The 23,767-nt window shown below is 41.6% G+C and overlaps 1 protein-coding gene across 2 annotated transcripts; it reads right to left on the bottom strand.

Moving 5' to 3' along the window:
- Window positions 1-768: 768 nt before the first annotated feature.
- eef1e1 (eukaryotic translation elongation factor 1 epsilon 1) lies at window positions 769-23,481 on the bottom strand. Of its 2 annotated transcripts, none has more exons than XM_062022037.1 (4): window positions 23,286-23,458; window positions 21,381-21,578; window positions 1,679-1,774; window positions 769-1,250 (listed from the first exon to the last, which is right to left on the bottom strand). In XM_062022037.1, the coding sequence occupies exons 1-4, from the start codon at window positions 23,367-23,369 to the stop codon at window positions 1,107-1,109; spliced, it is 522 nt and encodes a 173-aa protein (XP_061878021.1). In that variant the 5' UTR covers window positions 23,370-23,458; the 3' UTR covers window positions 769-1,106. The 2 variants fall into 2 exon arrangements, with proteins under 2 accessions (XP_061878021.1, XP_061878022.1); XM_062022038.1 differs by lacking the exon at window positions 769-1,250 and adding an exon at window positions 1,326-1,428 and having other exon boundaries at window positions 23,286-23,481.
- Window positions 23,482-23,767: the final 286 nt, after the last annotated feature.

Below are 23,767 nucleotides of genomic sequence, written 5' to 3'. Positions count from 1 at the left end.
GACCGATACATTTTGCTACATTGTCCCACATCTCACATCCGGCAAACAATATTATTTTCAGCATATATTGAGAGCAAATTAAGCACTAATGTAATGATGATATATAACAATGCAATTAACCCTTTTTAATGCAATAAAAATATTTTTTTTATCATTGTAATTAGAAGGTCAATAACTTTTAAATATCCTAAATAAGTAAACAAACAAAATAAAATGGACTCATAATCTCTGTTAGCAAAAATAGTACATCTTGAAATGCAGTTTTTTTACCCAGTTGTAAAAACTGGGTGGTTTGTTTTGTTGCCTTGACTTTCCAACAAATTCAACACACTGTTTAATTTTTCCATGCTGATTGGCTCATCTTGCTTATTCGGTTTGATTCTAAAATATTCCCAGACCATTTGGTTTTGCAATCATATTTTTTCTTCCTAATTTTTGTTACCTTGCAGTGTTTCTCACCCGCATGGGTGCATCCTGTGTGTGTAAAATAGCAGCCCCAAAGACCAAGATTGTGGATTACAAGAAGGTTGACTCTGTTCATTTAATTTTGCTGTTGAATAAATGCAGATAATGAGAGCGACGCAGAGTGAACCTTCTTGCACCATGCTTGAAAGCGAAAGACGATTTATCAATGCCGGCAAAATTAGTGAGTTCATTTTAATTCCTTGTTTGATTTATTGATTATCGTTGACCCAGTGACATCTATCTAGGCAAGTGTATAGTAGAAGTGTTTGCCAGTTGAACAACACCAAAAATAGGCAACGAGTGTTAATTTGTCAATTACATTTTTATTAAGTTAGCAGCAAACGTATCGGTTTGTCATCACACCGCATTCTCTGCAAAACGACACACACACACACACACACACACACGTAAAACAAATAACACCAATAAAACTAATATTTTTGCCTGCAGATTATTTTAAATAGTGACAATAGGACTGAGAGGATGTCAGCAATGGTGATTTATTATTAGGACGCAATCCTATGACACCTCTCAACATGTTTATTTGATTTATTAACTACAATTGTGGCAAATAACTGAAAAAGATCTTAACTGGGAATCCTGATGTTGCCAATTTTCCTTCATTAATAACTTTTGGAGCCTCAGTGGTGTTTACTGGTGTAAATCCTGTTCCTGAGCACGACTACCGGGGGGAGGTGGTGTCGGATGCCGGCGTGGTGCTGGATGTGGTCGAACCACCGCGTTACGTTTAGGTAGTGCTCCTTCTCCTGCAGGGTCAAGTCCGCCTAGGTGCGAGAGAGAGAGAGCGGGAACAGTGATGTCATTTTAACCACGGACTGGCAAAGGTGAGTGTAAGCCTACTATCATTTGGGATCGGGATCTAATGAGCTGGATTTTGGAAAGTCCTTAAACTTGACATCTTCGCTTCCAATCATCAGTCGGGCTTAATGATGGTGAGATCTCCTTGTGTGTGAAGTGAACATTAAAAGATCGAGTGGTTAGACCTGACGTGCCTAAGGTTGAAAGGCACGCCGAATCCAAACTAAAAGTGACGTCTGCCTCGTAGGCATGACGACCATCCATCTCTGCTAAACTCACTGACATCAACACGTGATCTCCTCTTTGTGTCTTCAGGCTAAAGTTGTGGTGGGGTTGAAGCTGATAGAACAGTAACATTAAACACAATAACTACTGTGTACACAAAAATACTCACTATTAATGGGTGAATTCCATGATACATGAGCACATCTGCTAAGGTGAAGTAGTTGCCGGCCATATAAACTTTGTCTTGCAGGTAAAGGTTGAGGTCCTGGAAGAAGAAGAAAAACATGCACACATTAAATGTGTAAGACATACTGTATGTGTAATATTGTTTCACTGTATTTAGTAGGGTTTATGTTATTTCATAAGTATTTTTGAAAATTACTTCAAAGTGAACAGCACTATTTTTTTGCCAATCATTCACACATTCACACTTGCAATGCTCTCACTGGGATTTGGTGGAGTTTTTGGTGGCATTTGTATGTTTTTTGGAGGGTTGTATAGGCGGAATAGAGGACTAGCTAATCTAAAACACACAGGAAAAAGAAAGACATCTGTGTTCTTGTCTCACATACTGTGCATACAGAAAGTATTCACAGCGCCTCACGTTTGTTCATATTTTATGTCACAGCATTATTCCAAAATAAAATGGAATACATTTAATTTTGTCTCCTAAATTCTACAGACAATACTCCAGTATGACAATGTCATTTATTTTATTTTGCAAATTTATGAAAAAAAAAAAAAAAAAAAAATCACATGTACATAAGTATTCCCAGCTTTTGCCCAATACTTTGTTGATGCACCTTTGGCAGCGATTAGCCTCAAGTCTTATTGAATACGATGCCATAATCTTGGCACACCTATCTTTTGGCAGTTTTGCCCATTCCTCTTTGCAGCACCTCTCAAGCACCATCAGGTTGAATGGGAAGCGCCGGTTTTCATTCAAAAAATAAAAAATCCTATTGTCAATTATGGGGTATTGTATAGAGAATTTTGAGCACAAAAAATAATGTATTCCATTTTGGAATAAGGCTGGAGCATAACAAAATGTGGAAAAAATGAAGCGCTGTGAATACTTTCGAGATGCACAGTAAGGATTGAGAATGACGGGCAAAATTATTTTATGCTGTTAAAACATGATGTCCTATTTGAAACATATGGCAAAATATGTAAGAGCAGAACTTAGCTGCATTATTATTGTAAAGTACTTCAGTATAAACAAACAATGGTGCACAATATTTTGTAAAATGTTCTCCAAAATCTTTGAACATGTAGAATTTTGAATTGTAAAAAAAAACTAATGCACTCAAATCATCCGATATCAAAACTACTGACCTGCAATGTGGATGCAGAGTACAGTCAATCACATTATTTATTTGGCTTAGTTTTTACCCAGGACTGCCTTTTAAATGCAATCCTACCATTTATCCAGGCATGGAGTGGACATATCCAATGGCCCTGGCAGGGAATCAATCCCGCTATGTCTGCACGAAAGACTGACGTGTGCACTATTAGACCACAAGGGCCCTTATTTTTATTAAAATTATTACATTTTTATGTCATTATGTATGTATTTATCGGGGTGAGCGTTCTCTGGGTTCTACTCTGTGGATTATTTGAGAGTATTTATTTTAATAAAAAAGGTAATGATCATGTATTCTGAGAGCTAAAAAGAAAAGTGCGTGACAGCAGGTTCATTAACCTATATATCTGTACGGCTGCGTGCAGTAGATACTCGTTGGCGTGTGAGCTATGGGATGTATATCCTGAGGGGGTACGGCGTCCCAAGCACTGACAGGCGACTTAACACAGATGCCACACTAAACAGGCTGTTTGTTTACTCCGCTGCCAAATGACTCCGACTCTCGCTTTGCATATCTAATCAACTAAACTTAGGCGGCGTGGTGCGCTTCTGAGGCCAAAGTCGTGCACGGAAGTGCTGGTCCCGGGGGAGCGGGAGGGCACGGGGGGTATCTTTAGCACTTGCGAAGGGGAGCTCTCCATGCACACGGAGCATCTTGGGGGCAAATGGAGTTATTGTGCGGCAAGAGTGGCTGATGCCAAACAAGGCATGAAGACTGCAGACTTCCACCATCAGATTATTGCTGTTTTTTTCTTGGTAGCCTACAGCCATGCAGCTAAAGCCCAGTCGAGCATCTGAGGAGAGGCGGTGCTGACGCCCCTCTTGCCCAGCACTAAGGTCACATACAGGTTGGAGAAGTAAAGATGTTTATCACTGAACACTGAACAAAATGGATCGAGAGAACATTTGTCTAAGGAGAATAATGACGTTTTATATCCATCTTGGATAGGGAGTTTACATAAGTAGCTTCCATTTTCTTAATCTATAGCTGTTGTCATTCACTACTGCAAGGTGTTAAAATACATCACCAACCACAAGAGTGGACTCTCCAAATTAAAACACCTTTACAGCCTGTCTTGTGCATTTTGACCATCAGAAGCCTGAAAAAGTAGCCACAGCTATCTTGGTCACGCATCACAGCGCCTCTGTTCATTATTAGTGTGATATATTAGATGTATGATGATGTGTGAAATGTGAATCATCTTTAAAATTAGAACGCACTTTACCTGCCCTGCCTTAAGTTTGGCTATGTGTGTGCACTGATCCAGTACGACACACCTCGCATTTTGGCAATAGTGTTTTAGAATATGTGGGCCAAGGGACGGCGCGCACTACATATACAAATAAATACAGTACCGTATTTTTCGGCGTATAAGTCGCACCGGCCGAAAATGCATAATAAAGAAGAAAAAAAACATATATAAGTCGCACTGGAGTATAAGTCGCATTTTTTGGGGAAATGTATTTGATAAAACCGAACACCAAGAATAGACATCTGAAAGGCAATTTAAAATACATAAAGAATAGTGAACAACAGGCTGAATAAGTGTACGTTATGTGACGCATAAATAACCAACTGAGAACGTGCCTGGTATGTTAACGTAACATATTATGGTAAGAGTCATTCAAATAACTATAACATATAGAACATTCTATACGTTTACCAAACAATCTGTCACTCCTAATCACTAAATCCAATGAAATCTTATACGTCTAGTCTCTTACGTCCATCAATCCATCCATCCATCCATCTTCTTCCGCTTATCCGAGGTCGGGTCGCGGGGGCAGCAGCCTAAGCAGGGAAGCCCAGACTTCCCTCTCCCCAGCTACTTCGTCCAGCTCTTCCCGGGGGATCCCGAGGTGTTCCCAGGCCAGCCGGGAGACATAGTCTTCACAACGTGTTCTGGGTCTTCCTCCTACCGGTCGAACATGCCCTAAACACCTCCCTACGTGAATGAGCTAAATAATATTATTTGATATTTTACGGCAATGTGTTAATAATTTCACACATAAGTCGCTCCTGATTATAAGTCGCACCCCCGGCCAAACTATGAAAAAAACTGCGATTTATAGTCCGAAAAATACGGTATATACTTCAGGCTTGTGAACAACACCCTTTCAAAAAAAAAGAGGAAAATGTCTATTGGCCCGAAGTGCTGCCATACAAATTTTGAAAATGAGGACTAAAATTCCTGCAATCGGGGGCATTTCCACACTATATTTTACCGTTAGGCAACTTTAGGCAACTTTATTTGTATAGCGCTTTTCATACACAAGGCAGACTCAAAGTGCTTCACAGACAACAAAGTGAAATGAAAGAAAATAAAAGCAAAATTAAAATGCAGACAATAAAAATAAGAACAGTGCAGACGTTAAAAGTTAAAAGATTAAAAGATTTAGCTGAAAGCTAAGGTGAACATAAAAGTCTTCAGTCTAGTTTTAAAAGTAGTGAGAGTTGGGGAGAGTCTGACATCTTCAGGAAGTTTATTCCAGCTATGTGTTGCATAGTGACTGAATGATGATCTCCCTTGATTTGAGTTTACTCTTGGAACCGCTAACAGATTGGTCTCAGAAGATCTTAGTGATCTAGAGGGCGTATATAGTGGGAGCATATCAGTGATATACTTGGGCCCTAGACCATGTAGTGATTTATATGTGAGCAGGAGGATTTTGAAATCTATTCTCTGATGTACAGGGAGCCAATGTAAGGATTTAAGAATTGGTGTAATGTGCTCACATTTTTTGGTCTTTGTTAGAACTCTAGCAGCAGCGTTCTGAACAAGCTGTAGCTGCCTGACAGTTTTTTTGGGAAGACCTGCAAGGAGACCATTACAATAGTCTAGCCTACTGGTAATAAAGGCATGTACAAGTTTTTCTAAGTCTTGAGCTGACATGAGCCCTCTAAGTCTTTTTACATTTTTGAGGTGATAGTAGGCCGATTTTGTTACTGATTTGATGTGACTGTCGAAATGTAAATCAGAATCTAAAATAACCCCAAGATTTCTGGCTTTATTTGAGGTTTTCAGGGACAGTGATTGAAGGTGTTGGATGACTTTAAACCTTTCTTTTTTAGCACCAAAAACAATTATCTCAGTTTTATCTTCATTTAGTTGTAGGAAATTTTGGCACATCCAGTGTTTGACTTGCTCAATGCACTGGCACAGAAGATCTATGGGGCGATAGTCATTTGGTGATAGCGCTACATAGATTTGGGTGTCATCGGCATAGCAATGATGGTCAATGTTATTATTTTGCATGATTTGTCCTAGTGGGAGCATATAGATGTTAAATAAAGTCGGCCCCAAGATTGAACCTTGGGGGACTCCACACGTTACGTTGGTTGGTTCTGATACAAAGTCACCAATGGAAACAAAATAGTTCCTATCTTGTAGATATGACTTGAACCAGCTTAAAACTGTGCCTGAGATCCCCACCCAGTTTTCCAACCGTTAGAATTATTCTCATAGACCAGGGGTCGGCAACCCACGGCTCCGGAGCCGCATGCGGCTCTTTGATCACTCTGATGAGGTTCAGCTGCATACTTGCCGACCCTTCCGATTTTTGCGGGAGACTTCCGGATTTCAGTGCCTCTCCCGGAAATCTCCGGTCAAATGGAAAAGTTTGGACACCTCTGGTATATACTTGATTATGAAGTAAAAAAAAAAAAGAAAGAAAGAAGACAAAACATGTCTATTTAGTGTCAGACGCACTGAACTCAAAACAAGTTCTATCTAATCCACACTAGGGCTGGGCGGTGTACCGGTATTACGAGTTATTTTAGAAAGAGATATGTTTTTGAGACAATACTGACAAACCGATATAGTTACTCCCGTTGTTTAACGCGCTTCATTGAATTTCTTCACTTTGACATTCAGAGCACTGGATACAAATCAACACCGGAACACCCACCACAGGCCTTCGCATTGCTTTGTTTGAATTTTATGGAAGAATTCATAAATATAAGATTCTTTCAACAGTCGGATTCCCCTAGTTAGTACCAGATCAGACCGTTAGCTACACGCTAGACGTAACGTGGCACGCTACTTTTGATATGGTTTTATGTCAACAAGACAGCATCAGAAGCACAGTATGTTCAATGCAGGAAATATATGTTTACTTATGAAAGCAACAACCAGCACCACACTAAATGAACTTGGTGTCAAATAGAAGGAGGCAACATTACGCAGTGACAGCAGACGACAACAACACACACACAATGCTACAAGGTTCCGTGGGAAAATGTAAAACAAATCAATGATTGAAGTGAAAGGCTTTCAATCCAAACAATACCCCGTTTGTGGACAATAACATTTCCAGCTATCGAAGCACATTCAATCTCTTTATTAACCAGAGGTAACACAATCCGGTGAAAAGATTCAACAGAGCAGCCATCTGAGTTGACAAACTGTCGCTGCTAACTGCTAAAGCTAACAAATACAGGCTGCAAGTCACTTGGCAACAAACACGGCCTTTTAAAGGCACACACTCTGAAACTTTTTTCAACTGCATATGACAAATAGGATTTTTTTTTTTAAAGTAACGCTTTAATGATTTTCCGTAGTAATTATTTCTATTTGTTAAAGGGTAATTCCATTAGCAATTAAATTAATTTTTTGGTTAAGTAATGAGTAACCATAATTAATTACTTTTTAAAAGTAATTTTCAGAACACTGGTAGTAACGGTCATGTGGTACAGAGTTTAAACTAAAGACTTTGCACGTTTTTTTGCCATTTGGCCTAAAAATACCGGGATATCAGTTTTGGTCCATGTGGCCCAGCCCTAATCCAGACTGTCTGTTAGATCACAATTAAATTCAACATAGAAACATCTAAGCAACGTTTAGACTATCTCTGTCAAATGTGGTCAGATATGCACTCTCTGTGTGCTCATGTTGCTGAATTATTAACCCCCAAAGAGACATTTAGTAATCAGAAAGAATGCATTCAGGGTTCTCATAACTGGGAAAATAAAAACATTCACTTTATAAAACAAAGTAATTGATTAAGTTGTGGTCAGGGTCAACGTGTTAAGACTTTCACATAAATGACAGATTGTGTGAAAAGCTATGAGTTTCCTGTCTGCATCCTGAGGTGGAAAGGTTTTTTAAAAAAGTGGCACACTTGACAGTTTGTGTCTTTGGGTCATTTAATGGAAGATGACTGGTGTTTGAAAGAAGGGTGTTATGGCCCCAGCAGGACAGGGTGGAGGGAGGTTGGGGGATGCACTGGGCACCAGAGCTGAGCCGCTCAGGGCGACTTCCGTCTGTAAGTGGCACCATTAAAATATTTAAGAGGCCTGTCCAGATAACATGCTGCCGCCCAGCGTGACTCCTCCGACACGCAACAACAGTGTGTGTGACTTTTGGACGAGGCTACACACATACATACAGTATACACACACACACACTCCATGCTGACAGGACAGTGCCAAGAGGCGCAGAATGTCCAACAGACCCACGGCTGGCGATCCATTTCACGCTGACTGGCGTCGAGCACATAAAGGCGTTTTTCTCTGTCATGAGGGGCCATGTCACTGAAAGGCCATGCATCAGTGTGTATTCCTGTCGCATGTGCCTTTAACCACACACACACTCGCACACACAACATGCCCCTACTTTGACAAGCAAGCGCTTCTCAAAGGATGAAGACTATGAAGGCTTTTACAGTGGAAAGTTAATTGGTTTAATTTTCGCAAAACTTATTGCAAAAGAAAGACCAACCTTGACAACTTATTTGACAAGGTTACACATTTTAAGTCTTATCAAGTGTCAATTAGTGTTGTAAGATCTTGACAAACATGCATATCCCGATATAAGCAATTTTATAGAATATATGACGATTAGAAGTGTTAAACATTTTATTTTTCTCCATTGTATCACGATTAGAACGTGGACGATTCATTAACCAATGGACAGATGACTAAATATCGATTATTATGTATGTTAAATAAAATAAAACAGACGGTTCCAAAATGCGGCGCTAATGTTCTCCAAAATTTAGTTCGAAGTTTGGGTCTAACTAACCATGGGAGAACTATTAGCTAACATTCTTTTAACGTTACGTGGTAGCGTGGAGGGGTAGAGGACAAGCTATGCTAACTGCGACGCTAAACTCGCTTGAATGTGGAGTAGTGAAACAAGAAAGAAAATAAATGCTTTGTACTGGTAAACAGGAACCGTGTTACAGCAGAGAGTGACCAGCTAAGAAGAGAAAATTAGCAAGTAAATTAATATGTCAAGAAAGATCATTATATCTTTTCAGTTTGGCCGGCAACACTTTCAGTCATAGTTATGATTGAGTCGATAGACAACAGGAGCCGCAAGTTTATGGTGACTGGGGCCAAAGTGCATTCTGTGGTTTATGAAAGGCACAACAATTAAATCAAAGATGCCTGCTCGCCAACTAGGGACATTTATTTATTTAATCACTTAGTAGGTTACTAGGCTGTTTTTAATTGTAATATACTTGACACTATAAGTTGACCCAACTTAACTCAGTCAAAGCAACAAGATGACCTGACTAAGTTAAGATGGGTCAACAATTTGTTTTTTTGCAGCTGGATAGACTCCAGCCCCCCGCAAAATCAAGATGTACAAGGGACTTTTACATGTCCAAATATGTATGCATGTATATTTATATTTATATGTTCAAATTAAGTTAACTTCCAGTGTCAAAGAAAGAAAGGTGTTGGAAAAAACAAATGAGGAATACATTATTAATGGCAGTCAATGAATGTTATGCATTACCTAACATTGTACAACCTGTCATAAAGGTATGATTTCTTCAGGAGGTTTTCTATGTGTTGGTACTTGTAGAGCGAAACCATATGGCTATATGGCTGAAAAATGTATCACAATATTAGTATTTTATATCGGTCGATAGATAATTATAGAAACTTTTTCCGATCTATCGGAAATAAGGACAAGGAAAAAATATATTAAATGTAAACATTTTTATCTGAAATGTAACCTTCCTCTGATTTAGAATTCCCTTAGCTATCAAGAGAGAAAGAAAAGGAAATGTCAAAACAACCATGGAAAATAGTGTAAACAAAATTGTAAAATCATACTGAACACTTACCAATAACCTCTTAAAATTAAGGTACAGAAGTGAGGAATATGTAAGAAATGCTTAAAGTGTAACAAAATAGTGCAAAGCGTGAAAATGTACACAGAGAAACCTGAGAAAAAGTATTTTTTGCAGGTTTAGTGCTGGCTCTGCTGAAGGATGAGCTGGTGTGGTAAGGTGGTGTGGTATTAATGATTACAAGTAACTTATTCTGACTACGATCTGTTAATTTTTTTTTACCAAAACTGCCTGTTTTATTGGCAATTTTGTCGCTTTCTACAGCAGTCATTTTTAATTTATCTTTTCAATCCATGCAAAGAATCAACCGCAAGACAACAAGATGACGCAACCACAATTGACAGTTAATACTGTTACCTGATTGGCTTTTAGCGTGTAACTCCAACTGATCCGTGAGCACTACCTGCATTGCTCGGTTACCGAGTGCCTTTGTTCATACAACCAACCTTATGATGCGTTCCATTTGTACTTGGAAGTCGGAATTTCAACTGGAATGCTCCTCGTGGTTGGATTTCCGACTCGGAAAGTCAGAGCTTTTCTCACCCCGAGTTGGTTTCAAAGATGGCTACTCTGGATGTAAACAATGAAATCTTCTTCTAAAATATCTGGTATAAGCACTTCTGATGTATTTTTGTCTCACTAAATCAACCGTATACGATGTATTGTTGAACGCTTACATATGGTAACGTTGCTGTAGCCTAAACTGAATGTATTTAATGTGTTTTAAACGTTCTATACTGCTCCTAATAGCATCTGTGTTGGTGGGATTGAGATAACGTTCAAAACAGATGAATGTTCTTGTGTTGGCAGGCAAACCCTTCAAACACGCTTGTGTAAAAATATATTGTAACTAGGGCTGGGCGATATATCGAATATACTTGATATATCGCGGGTTTGTCTCTGTGCGATATAGAAAATGACTATATCGGGATATTCGAGTATACGTTCTCACGCAGTTGTTTTTAGCTGCGGGCATTACACTACAGGAATTTCTCACTCTTTCTTGTCTCTCCTTCGCACAGAAACATAAAACAACCGCACCTTGTTACATACGTCACATACTGTCACGCGTGCAACGTCATACGCCCTCTCGGAGCAGAGAGGTAGCGGAATGGGTAAAGTTAGCTGTGATGCTCGCGGAGCGGTGCGAGTGGTAATACGGGAGAAAGAAGGTGCAAATCTGGCAACAAATGGAGGAGGAACAATTAATTCCCAAGAAAAACAGCACAGGGTCCATCGTCTGGCGGTGGTTTGGCTTCAAGCGGGAATATGTTGAACAGACAACCGTAATATGTCAAGTATGCGGCAAAAGCGTTGCTACAAAAAGTAGCACCACTGCTAATTTGTAGCATCATTTGAAAGGTCACCCGCTAGAGAATGAAGAGTGCTTGAAACTCCGCATGTCAACATCTCTGGCCGGTGCCACACCAACAAAATGCAGAAACAACCATTTCCAGATCAACACCGTGTGAAAAAAATAGTCTACAACAGAAGGAGATAACGTCCGCAGTAACCTACCACATAGCAAAGGACATACCGTATTTTCCGCACTATAAGGCGCACCAGATTATAAGGCGCACCTTCAATGAATGGCATATTTCAAAACTTTGTTCATATGTAAGGCGCACCGGATTATAAGGCTCATCTATGCATCCATTAGATGGAGCTGCGCTAAAAGGAATGTCAACAAAACAGTCAGATAGGTCAGTCAAACTTTATTAATAGATTACAAACCAGCGTTCTGACAACTCTGTTCACTCCCAAAATGAATAAACAGCTGATTTACTCGTGTTACGGTAAATCAAACGTTAGTGCAATCACAATATAGTAACACTCGAAATAGTGCAGAGCAATAACAATATCAATAAACCAACGTTGCTCAAACGTTAATGTCACACAACACAACACACAAAATAAAAATGTAAAGCTCACTTTATGAAGTTATTCCTCATCCACGAATCACTCGAATTCTTCTTCTTCAGTGTTCGAATTAAACAGTTGGGCGAATACGGCATCCAAAATGCCCGGCTCCGTCTAATCGAAGTCGTCATTAATCGAGTCAGTGTCGCTGCTGTTGTCTAGCAGTTCAGTGACAATTCCTGCCTTCCTGAAAGCTCGGACCACAGTTGAGACTGATATATCAGCCCAGGCATTTACGATCCACTTTCAGATAGTGGCGTATGTCGTCCGGCGCTGTCTCCCTGTCTTGGTGAACGTGTGTTCGCCTTCTGTCATCCGTGTTCTACTGCGTGACTGATCGCTTTGAGTTTAAACTCTGCGTCGTAAGCGTGTCTCTTAATAGGAGCCATTTTGGGGTCTTTACATAAACACACAAATGGAAATGAAACGTCATATATCCCAGCATGCACCTCGCGCTTCTTCTTCTACAGGGGCGGCTGCTTACCATAGAAGAGCTTCTTCTTCTACGGGGGAAAATGAAGTCGGCGGCTGCTTATCGTAGAAGAAGAAGCGCTTCTTCTTCTACGGGGAAAAATAAGTTGGCGGCTGTTTACCGTAGTTGTGAGACCTAAACTTTATGAAAATGAAGTTTAAGTTTGTTGTGGCTCAATATTGGTCCATATATATATATGCTTCTTCCTACTCCTTTTCGAACATGTTGAAAAGAGAAACTGGAAATTGTGATGTATCATGTTGTATGCTTGCATGTTCGAAATAAACTCAAACTCAAACTATATAAGGCGCACCGAATTATAAGGCGCACTGTCAGCTTTTGACAAAATTGGAGGGTTTTTAGGTGCGCCTTATAGTGCGGAAAATACGGTACACTATTTGATTTACTATTATGCAGCTCTTTTTTTTTTTGACAGTTATTGAAATATTTTGTGTGACATCATGCACAAAAGTGCACTTCATTTGTTTTAAACTATTGTAGTGGGGTTCTGTACAAAAAGTGCACTTTAGTTTAGTGTTGTTTTTATTTGTCATCTTAGTGACATCATGCACAAAAGTGCACCAATAGTTTGTTTAAAAATGTCTCTGACAATCTTGCACTTTCTGTTTTGGAAATGACATGAATGTTTGTGCCACTGCTTAATAACTTTAATACATATATTTTTGGTAAATTGACTTAGTTGTGATTTCCCTCTCTGCATGAAAGTTTAAAATGAGCATATATTAATGCAGTATGAACAAGAATGTTTTAATGTAGACACATAGAATCATCATACTGGTGTGATTATATGCATCAAGTGTTAATTCAAGGCTAAGGCAAAATATCGAGATATACAGTATATCGTGTATCGTGACATGGCCTAAAAATATCGAGATATTAATAAAAGGCCATATCGCCCAGCCTTAATTGTAACTAAAATGACTTAAGTTTAGTGAAGGACCACGGACGTCTGGAACCTGGCTGCTCATCAATCAAAAAAACAATGCCCGGCAACCGGATATGTGCGTGCAGATAAAGATTGGCTGCCAATATGTGCACGCACAGCACGCCGGAAAAGATTGCCCGCTACCCAAATATGTGCGCGTCAAATCCGCCGGTTAAGATTGCCCGGCAATATGTGCAAGCCGCAGGGGCAGGGGGAATACGTCATCGCCTACGCAAATGACGTGACGTCAAAGTATACACCAGGCTTTATATCGCCCGCCACTACAATATGAAGTATAATAGATAAACATTGAATATTTAGAGTGTGTGAACCATTCTTACCTTGTTTACTTCCCTGACCTCTGAAAAGGTTTTGTAATCCATCAGAAAGGTCTAGCCATCCATCCACTTTTTTTTAGCAACTAAAATGCATCAAGCATGTCTAAATGTGGAGTGTTTTGCATATATTACCCATTAGGTCTACTAAATGGATTAAATGGGTGTATATTTTAATTGTGCGGAACTAGTAGATATTTTTCATAATGTCCACATAGTTCAATGGGCAAATTGTGTGTTTTTGTATCACACACTTTAATGTTCTATGTTGGTTTTTGAAGAATTAGACCATGAGTTTGAATTGGTTGTCCAATTAGTAGCTATATAGTGAGTCTGTGCATCGCTTTCTTAAGTGAAGTGGTCATGTGGTCAGTACTAATTGCTGTGGACCACGCTGATCAGTTGACATTGTAGTCTATTAATCCATGTTTTAAACGTAAATTTGCGAAAATCCTCTGGCCTATTAAGCATATCTTTGACGCACCACTAGATTGAGCCTGAGTGGTACATGAACCACAGTAAAAAAAAAGTTTTTAAAACACTGCTTCAAATCCTTACACCTTTGAGTGGGGTGGCTTGTCAGATTTTAGGGGTGGCACATGTCACACCTTGCCACCCCCTAAACCAGGGGTCGGGAACCTTTTTGGCTGAGAACGCCATGAAAGCCAAATATTTTAAAATGTATTTCCGTGTGAGCCATATAATATTTTTTAACACTGAATACAACTAAATGCGTGCATTTTTAAGCAAGACCAACATGTTTTAAGTATAATACATCTCTTATTCTTTTTAATAACATTGTTATTCTGAAGCTAATCAATAATAAATAAAATACTTCTTACCATTAATGCGACTTCTTAAACAGGTGCGGCAGAAAAGGGATGGATGGATTAAAATGCATGAGAATGTTTTATATTTTGAACGTTATTTTTAACACTGTGATTACCAGTGGAATTATTCATCACTTATCGTGTTAAGCAATGTCAGCTAAGATTTATCTGAGAGCCAGATGCAGTCATCAAAAGAGCCACATCTGGCTCGAGAGCCATATGTTCCCTTCCCCTGACTTAACAACACACCACTGCTTCATCTTCTATGTTTGAAGGCTGCAGAAAGAGTGCATATTTTCCCATAACTTGTATATATTCTGACAAGGCAAGTGCAAAGACAACTTTCGTGGCTATGGCCATCTTGATTTCCGACGTAACTGGAACGCTCACAACTCTGCTGTGACGCCATTCCCAGCTCCGACTTCCAACATTTTATGAAACGATTTTTTTTTATTGATATTGATTTATTGCCCAGCCCTATTTTACAATGTTCTTGTTTTAAGATCGTCAACATTGATCATTGTATTACGACTTAAAATAGATGAATCATGCCCGAGGCAGGGTTCGTACACCTTTTACATGGCCAAATTCAAGCACTTTTTAATGACTTTCAAGAAAAAATTTCCAGTTTTTCTAGTACTCTTCAAAAGGCGAAAACCAGTGTGAATCAATCCATAGCCTTGTTGTTTGAGGTCACCAAATGCTGTCTGTAGGACAAATACGGAAACTCTGCTAAAACCTAAGCCTAACATTAAACCAGCAGTTATCATTAACTGAATGGGGCATATAAATTGAAGCAGTGTTTCTGTACACTAGTCAATGTCATTGGTGTTTGCAAATGTGTCTCCATTTGTGTTGTTTTTCAAATTTCTTGTTCTTTTTCTTATTTACAGCACTCAATGACATCGAACAGCACGGATTGATTCACACCGTATTTGTGCTTGTAAACTGCATAATGTGATATAAATACACGCACCCTCAAAATGTCAATTTCACTCATTTATTAACAAAATCCACATCAATATAAGGATAATAAATTAAAGGAAAATATGTTGTTTGTTTCACAACGCCTCAGTCACCTTTCATTAAGCATATCTAATATCAATAATCTTATATAAAGCATTTAAAAAATTATTGCCGCCTAATCTACAACGTTTTTTTATAAAACGAGTGCAGGCTCATAACTTGAGAGGCTTTGGATATTTCTTATTGCCGAGAGCTCAAACCACTCGTAAACTTTTTTGTGTGTCTGTATGCGGAGTAAAACTATGGAACAAACTGGACTTACAACACAAGCAACGCCAAACTATTAATCGATTTAAACTATTATACAAACATGGGGTCTGGTTCAAATATAGAGATGAGGGTCTTTAATTTGACCTGCTGTTGTACTCTGTCTCAAAGTGTTAACATGTGCTCAATGTTTCCTTACCATTATTGCTATGTTGTCTATTACCATTATTGCTATGTTGTCTATTGCACCACACTCAGCAGAATGGGTGTGGTTTTATGTACCTTCTTGGGCACACTATAAAAGTGCATATTGTGTTTTATTGTGTATTCTTATGTTGGCAGTCTTACAATAAAGACCTCAAAGAAACAACGCTGTGTTTCTTGCATTTGCCACATTGGTGACCCCGATAATGTTTCACGCAGAAGAGGAAGCTGTGTCTTCATCGGCCATGTCGCCCCAACTCCAGCAACCTGCAACCCCCGCGGGGACAAAGCTTCCGGAGAAGTGGCAGAGCGACCCGGCATCAGGGTCCTAGTGCCCGCCACACAGCGCGGCGAGTGGTTCCAGCACATCGAGGCACTTTTCCACCTGCGAGGAATCGCCGGCGACGACTCCCGGTATTACTTGGTCGTAACAGCCCTCGACCAGGCGACCACTCGCCGCGCCATGCAGCTGTTGCGAACGCCTCCACAGCGCGGCAAGTACGCTGCACTCAAGAATCTTCTGCTTCGGAGATTTACTCTAACTGACGCTGAGAGGGCAGATAGACTTCTTTCCCTGCCCGGTTTGGGCGATAGCACCGCCTTGGATCTAATGGACAGTATGCTGTCGCTGCTGGGCTCCGAGGAGGGCGGGTTCATTTTCCCGCATCTTTTCTTGCGGCAGCTACCACCTGCGGCCCTAACTCCGCTTCTCTGGCCTCCGGCGACTACCGGGGCTTGGCTGAAGAAGCTGACCGGGTGCTTCTGGCTTCCAGACGGTTTGCCGTGCAGAGCGTAGAAGCGCCCCCCTTGCAGACGATGGAGAACGCGGACCCAGCGGTAGTGGCGGGAGTCGCTACCCGGAAAAGGCGCGAAGCGAGCCAGTGCTTCTTCCATCAACGTTTTGGCGCCAAAGCTCGACGGTGTGTCCCTCCATGCTCCTTCACGGCCCCGGGAAACTCCAACGCCAGCGTTCAGTAGCAGCTGTGGGCGCCGGCGAAGCAAGCGAGCTGCTCTTCATCGCTGACTCGTCGTCAAGGAGACGTTTCCTGGTGGACTCCGGTTCGCAAGTCAGCCTGTTACCTGCCACGGACGCGGACAGGGCGACAGGTGGCTGCGGGCCGCTGCTGAATGCCGCCAACGGCTCGTCGATCGACACTTTCGGCTCCAGGTTGGTGACTGTGTGCTTTCATGGACGCAAATTCCAGTGGGACTTTATCATCGCCGCCATCACGGTTCCCATTATTGGCGCGGATTTTCTGTGTGCTAATGGACTGCTTGTTGATGTTGATAACCGCCGATTGATTGATGCTGTGTCTTTTTCAACTTTTACATGTAAGGCGGGGGGGGGGGGGGGACTTGGACCGTTAACACACGCTAATTATTTGGTATCTGGTGACGTTTTTCAGCGTTTGCTGGCGGATTTTCCGTCATTAATCACTCCCGCTTTTTCCACCGCGGACACTAAACACGGTGTCGAACATTTCATTCCCACGGTGGGCCCGCCAGTTTTTGCGCGCGTCTTGACGCGGCTAAATCGACCATTGCTAAAGAGGAGTTTGCTACTATGGAGCGTTTAGGCATCGTTAGGCGTTCTAATAGCCCGTGGGCCTCGCCCTTGCACATGGTGCCCAAGTCAGACGGTTCCTGGCGGCCTTGTGGGGATTTTCGCCGCCTTAACAACATCACAACGCACGATCGCTACCCTATTCCGCACATCCAGGACTTTTCGGCACGCCTGGCTGGCGCCGCCATTTTCTCGAAGGTAGACTTAGTTCGTGGTTATCACCAGGTGCCGGTGCGTGCCGAGGACGTGCCCAAGACCGCAGTAATAACCCCGTTTGGGCTTTTTGAGTTCCTGCGTATGCCTTTTGGCCTGAAGGGGGCAGCACAAACCTTTCAGAGATTAATGGACTCAGTTTTGCACGGCCTCAATTTTGTGTTTGTTTATCTGGACGACATTTTGGTGGCGAGTCCTTCAGCCGAGGAGCACCAGTCACACCTAACACAGGTGTTCACACGTCTTGACGAGCACGGCCTGATCGTCAATCCTTCTGAATGTCAGTTTGGGCTGTCAGAGATTGATTTTTTAGGTCACCGTATTTCGTCGCTGGGTGCGATCCCTTTGCCTTCAAAAGTGCAAGTGGTGGCAGATTTTCCTCGCCCCTCCACTGTCAAAGCTCTGCAGGAATTTTTGGGCATGATTAATTTTTATAATCGGTTCCTTCCTCGCGCTGCCCACCTCCTGCAGCCTCTTTATGGTGCCCTACGGAACAAAAAGGCAAGCGATTCCCTCGAATGGTCTCCTCAGCGAGTCCAAGCTTTTCATAGGGCTAAATCCGCGCTCGCAGAGGCTGCTCTCCTCGCCCACCCTGTTTCCGCGGCACCCGTGGCTTTGACAACGGACGCGTCTGATGTCGCCGTGGGCGCTGTGGTGGAGCAGCGGGTGGCGAATGTATGGCAGCCCCTTGCGTTCTTCAGTCGTAAACTGCGAGATAACGAGCAGAAGTACAGTGTATTTGACCGAGAGTTGTTGGCACTGTATCTTGCAACACGCCATTTTCGTTTTCTGTTGGAAGGTCGGTCCTTCACGGCTTTTGTTGACCACAAACCCCTGACGTTTTCCATGTCAAAGGTCACAGAGCCTTGGTCAGCCCGTCAGCAGCGTCACTTGTCGGCCATCTCAGAGTTCAATACGGACATTCAGCATGTGGCCGGTAAGGCCAACCCTGTGGCTGACTGTCTCTCACGCGTACTCGTGTGTCCCGTGCAGCTCGGTTTAGATTTTTCGGGAATGGCCGCTGACCAGCCCGAAGACCCCGACATCTGCGCACTCAAAACTGACGGTACAGCGCTAGTGCTCGAGGAGGTGGTAGTTCAGGATGGCGGTCCCGCCCTCCTCTGCGATGTTTCCACTGGCCGCCCTCGGCCGGTTGTCCCGGTAGACCGGCGCCGCCGGGTTTTTGACGCAATACCCTCCCTGTCGCACCCTGGCGTTCGGGCTTCCGTCAAGTTGGTTGGTGCCAAGTTTGTTTGGCCTGGCCTTAGGAAGGATGTTAGGCAGTGGGCAGCCGCATGCGTGGCATGTCAGCGCGCCAAGGTCCACCGGCACACAAAGGTGGCCCTCGAACCATTTCCGATTCCGGTCAGGCGGTTTGACCACGTGCATGTAGACTTAGTTGGCCCCCTCCCTCCGTCGCAGGGTTATACACATTTGCTAACGATGGTAGATCGTACCACCAGATGGCCGGAAGCAGTTCCTCTTTCCTCCACTGTCTCGGTAGACGTTGCTCGCGCGTTTCTGTCAGCCTGGGTTGCGCGTTTTGGCACACCGTCTGATATCACCTCGGACAGGGGATCCCAGTTTGTGTCGGAGCTTTGGTCAGCGTTGGCCCAGTCCTTGGGTGTGCAGGTGCACCGTACTACAGCCTACCATCCCCAAGCTAACGGCTTATGTGAACGTTTTCACCGGTTGCTTAAGGCGGCTTTGCGTGCGGCGCTCGTTGATAGCAATTGGATTGACCGTTTACCTTGGGTTATGCTCGGGTTGCGCTCAGCCCCTAAAGAGGATCTTGCAGCGGCCCCCGCTGAATTGGTGTTCGGTCAGCCACTACGCGTTCCGGGGGAATTTTTACCTGAGGGTGGTACCCTGCGACCGTTTCCCTTTTTGTCGAGGGAGTCCTTGGCTCCCGGCCCGATTCACCACTGTTTCCCTAAGTCGTTTGTGCCATCGGAGCTTAAATCTGCCCGTTTTGTCTTCGTACGTCACGACGCCCACCGTTCGCCCCTCCAACCGCCTTACGATGGCCCATTTAGGGTGCTGGAACGCGGTCCTAAAAACGTTGTGCTGGATATGGGTGGGCGCAAGGAATGCGTTTCTCTGGACAGACTTAAACCGGCGCATTGTGTTGCAGGTGAAGAGATACTGCCGGACCAAGTCCCCCGCCGAGGTCGCCCCCCAAAATCTGTTCGGGTTGAATGTCTTTCGTCTCTCCCGGACCCTGATGTTTGTTCTGCTCCACAAGGCACACCCGCTTCGCGGGATGGACATTGTAGCCGTTACGGCAGGCGAGTGAGGCCCCCTGACAGGTTTTCTTTTTCCCCATAACTTGCTCTCTGGGTGTTCTGCTGTTGTACTCTGTCTCGAAGTGTTAACATGTGCTCAATGTTTCCTTACCATTATTGCTATGTTGTCTATTACCATTATTGCTATGTTGTCTATTGTGGCGGGCACTAGGACCATGCTCACACTCAGCAGAATGGGTGTGGTTTTATGTACCTTCTTGGGCACACTATAAAAGTGCATATTGTGTTTTATTGTGTATTCTTATGTTGGCAGTCTTACAATAAAGACCTCAAAGAAACAACGCTGTGTTTCTTGCATTTGCCACACTATTACCATTGTTGGTATATTCATTATTCCTACATTGTTGATACAAATTATTGTAACAGTGTAATAATTATTGTTACCTGTGGTAATGCCACTATGATACAACATCTGTATTATAATCCTTGAACAAAGTAAGAGTGAAACTCATGTGAATAATCACTGAATGGAGAACTGGTTGTGGGATTAAATAAGTTATCTTCTTCCCACTCCCTTTCAGGCAAAACTGGACAATCAAGCATTACACACTATACATTACCTTTTGCACTATATTAATTTATATTATTATGTGTTGTCAACTTTGTACTTTTTTTATGTCATTGCCTGAAATAAATAAATAAATGAAAAATGAAAAATATCTAGCCCTATAACTGTGGCTATGATAACAAATTAACAAAAAGACAAAAATTAACTTTTTTTGCTTTCACTGAGGTAGCCAGACAAGTGAAGTAGATAACGAAAATAATAGAGCAATAAATGCATACAACCATGTAGTGTAAAAACTACAAAATCATTCATATTAACTCAGCTCCAAGTTGTGAAAAAGGTTACAAATTATACATTACATGACCTTACCAGTACAAACAAGTCCAATAATGGACTAATAATTTCCATCCCAATGTTCATTAAAACGACATGATGGACCGATGCACCACTGTCCTCTTGGGGGCGTATATACGGCATGACAACAACCTAATGTAAGGGCTCGTGCAAAGCCAACAGATCAAGCGTGTAGCTTTCATTTTTATCCATCCATCCATCCATTTTTTAAGGCAACATATTTTGTTTTTCCATTTTATAATTAGCCTATTGAGTCAGACTACTGAGAAATATGATGAACATTTCCAAGCATTTACAAGCACTTCACCCAAAATTCAAGCATTTTTCAAACCTTGAAAAGACAACATTAAAATCCAAGCATTTTCAAGGTTTTTAAGCACCCGTACGAACCCTGCCTAGGTTCTATTATAATACAGTATATATCGTTATCGCAGGAGGATGCAATGTATCACGATACATTTTGGGCCATATCGTGCGTCTTTATGTCTAGTTTTGAATACATCATCATGCCATAAGCCCACTAATTTACAGCTCTACCTTCAGTACGGTTCTGATGTCGTCCTTGCTACAGCCATCCAGCTTGCTCACTCTGTACTCCAGCCACTGATGCACGACAGCTCGGTCCTCTGCAGAGGCACCGAGCAGCTCAGGGCGCTTGGCCGTTTTTACCAGGTGGCATGCGATGGTCACCAGGCCCACAAGGGGGGCTCCATTATTATTCTGTAGCACCGGGACCTAAGGGGAGACAGGTAGATATTAACTATTTCAATTAGTAACTAGAAAATTCCCGCGGAAAATTTTGTTGGGCCTGCTATCTGTGCTGTGGACCTCTGGCCGCCGGAAGCCGTCGTACTTATTAGATGGTGCCGTGTCTGAATCAGTAGCATGTTTACATTAAAATGCTAACACGTAGCATGTGTGCTAACGATAGCATGATAACAGTCAGCATGTTTCAAATACCAAGTTGTACGACTCAAATGTGTATGGCTGCGGAAATAGAAAAAAAAAGTGTAAAAATAGATAAAAAAGTTAGCAAGCCTAAGTTAGCTTGCTAGCATGCTATCGTTTGCATGCTAACAGTCAACAAGTGTCACATACAAAGTTATAAGACTCTGGGCTAAATGGAAGCAAAAGTAGCTCAAAAAGTTAGCATGTTAGCACATAGCTTGTTTCACATACCAAGTTATATGACTGCAAGGTGTATGACTGCAAGGTGTATAGCTGCGGATTTAGAGAAAAAAAAGTGTAAAATTTGATAAAAGTTAGCAATTTATTGTTGGCGTGCTCGCATGCTAAAATTAGCACACTAACAGTTAACAAGTGTTACATACCACGTTATATGACTTTAAGGTGTATGGCTGGAAAAAATAGAAAATTTTGCTAAAAAATAGTCGGCACTTTAATGTTAGTATGCTAACAGTTTACTCTGAAGTAAAGGGTTGCAGAACTAGCACAAAAAGTTAGCGTGCTATCAGTTAGCAAGTGTCAAATACCAAGTTATATGACTGAAAGGTGTATGACTGTAGAGAAAAAAACACAAAGTTAGCTAAAAGGGTAGCATGTTCATACTAGTACAGGGGTTCTCAAATGGGGGTACGCGAACCCCTGGAATACTTGAAGGTATGCCAAGGGGTACGTGAGATTTTTTTTAAAATGTCTGTCAAAAAGAACAAAATAACAATGCAATATTCAGTGTTGACAGCTAGATTTTTTTGTGGACATGTTCTATAAATATTGATGTTAAAGATTTATTTTTTTGTGAAGAAATGTTTAGAATTAAGTTCACAAATCCATATGGATCTCTATTACAATCCCCAAAGAGGGCACTTTAAGTTGAAGATTACTTCTATGTGTAGAAATCTTTATTTATAATTGAATCACTTGTTTATTTTTCAACAAGTTTTAGTTATTTTTATATCTTTTTTCCAAATAGTTCAAGAAAGACCAGAACAAATGAGCAATATTTTGCACTGTTATACAATTTAATAAATCAGAAACTGATGACATAGTGCTGTATTTTACTTCTTTATCTCCTTTTTTCAACCAAAAATGCTTTGCTCTGATTAGGGGATACTTGAATTACAAAAATGTTCACAGGGTGTACATCACTGAAAAAAGGTTGAGAACCACTGTACGTATGCAAGCTAGGATGAGCATATTCCTTACTACAGACAATCAGTGGATGTTTTACAGTGTCAGCCCACTCCCACTAGCCAATGGACAAGCCCAAACGTTTTAAATGATGCACACAAATACAAGCCACACAGCTAAATTGTTATTCATGCTGGATGAATGAACATGTCCATTGAGCTACACACATGGCTATCTAATTATTAGCATTAGCTTCCATAGCTAAGATGCCCTCACCGCGGCATACAAACCATGTACGTTTCTAAAAAAAAAAAATTAAACCGTCACACTCCCGCCGGATGGTTTTTTCACCTTTCTCTCCCCCCGGGTGCTGTACTTATTGGGCCTTTTCAGTCCTAAATATTTCTCAAGCGACGATAGCTCCCGTAGCGCCATGTTTCTGCAGGAATGAAGGGAGGGCGGAAGACTACGACATCGGAGGGACAGCTGATTGGCTGTTGGGTCATTAGTTCCGCCCAATAGTGTTTGAATGATAGCTAAGTTGACCAGTTAGAACACAAGAAGAAGAGCTTATTATACGTTGTATCAGAGGAAAGGTTTGATTGATTGATTGCTTGAAACTTTTATTAGTAGATTGCACAGTACAGTACATATTCCGTACAATTGACCACTAAATGGTAACACCCGAATTCGTTTTTCAACTTGTTTAAGTCGGGGTCCATGTTAATCAATTCATGGTTTAATACTGGAATTAATGCAAACATATGGATAATTACAAAGAATGATAAGATATATAAATAAATAAATACGTGCATGTATGATACATAATATAA

Source organism: Entelurus aequoreus, linkage group LG15 (genome assembly GCF_033978785.1).
Source record: "Entelurus aequoreus isolate RoL-2023_Sb linkage group LG15, RoL_Eaeq_v1.1, whole genome shotgun sequence".
NCBI lineage: Eukaryota > Metazoa > Chordata > Actinopteri > Syngnathiformes > Syngnathidae > Entelurus > Entelurus aequoreus.
Note: the sequence above shows the minus strand (reverse complement) of the source record. Positions and strands in the feature narration are given on the sequence as shown.

Excerpts from the sequence above, each read along its gene's own strand:
- eef1e1 (XM_062022037.1), bottom strand. The coding sequence starts at position 23,369 with ATGGCGCTACGGGAGCTATCGTCGCTTGAGAAATATTTAGGACTGAAA. Across the intron at positions 1,775-21,380 it reads ACATCAGAACCGTACTGAAG|GACCTCAACCTTTACCTGCA; the intron begins GTAGAGCTGTAA and ends TTCTTCTTCCAG. Across the intron at positions 1,251-1,678 it reads ATGGAATTCACCCATTAATA|GCGGACTTGACCCTGCAGGA; the intron begins GTGAGTATTTTT and ends TCTCGCACCTAG.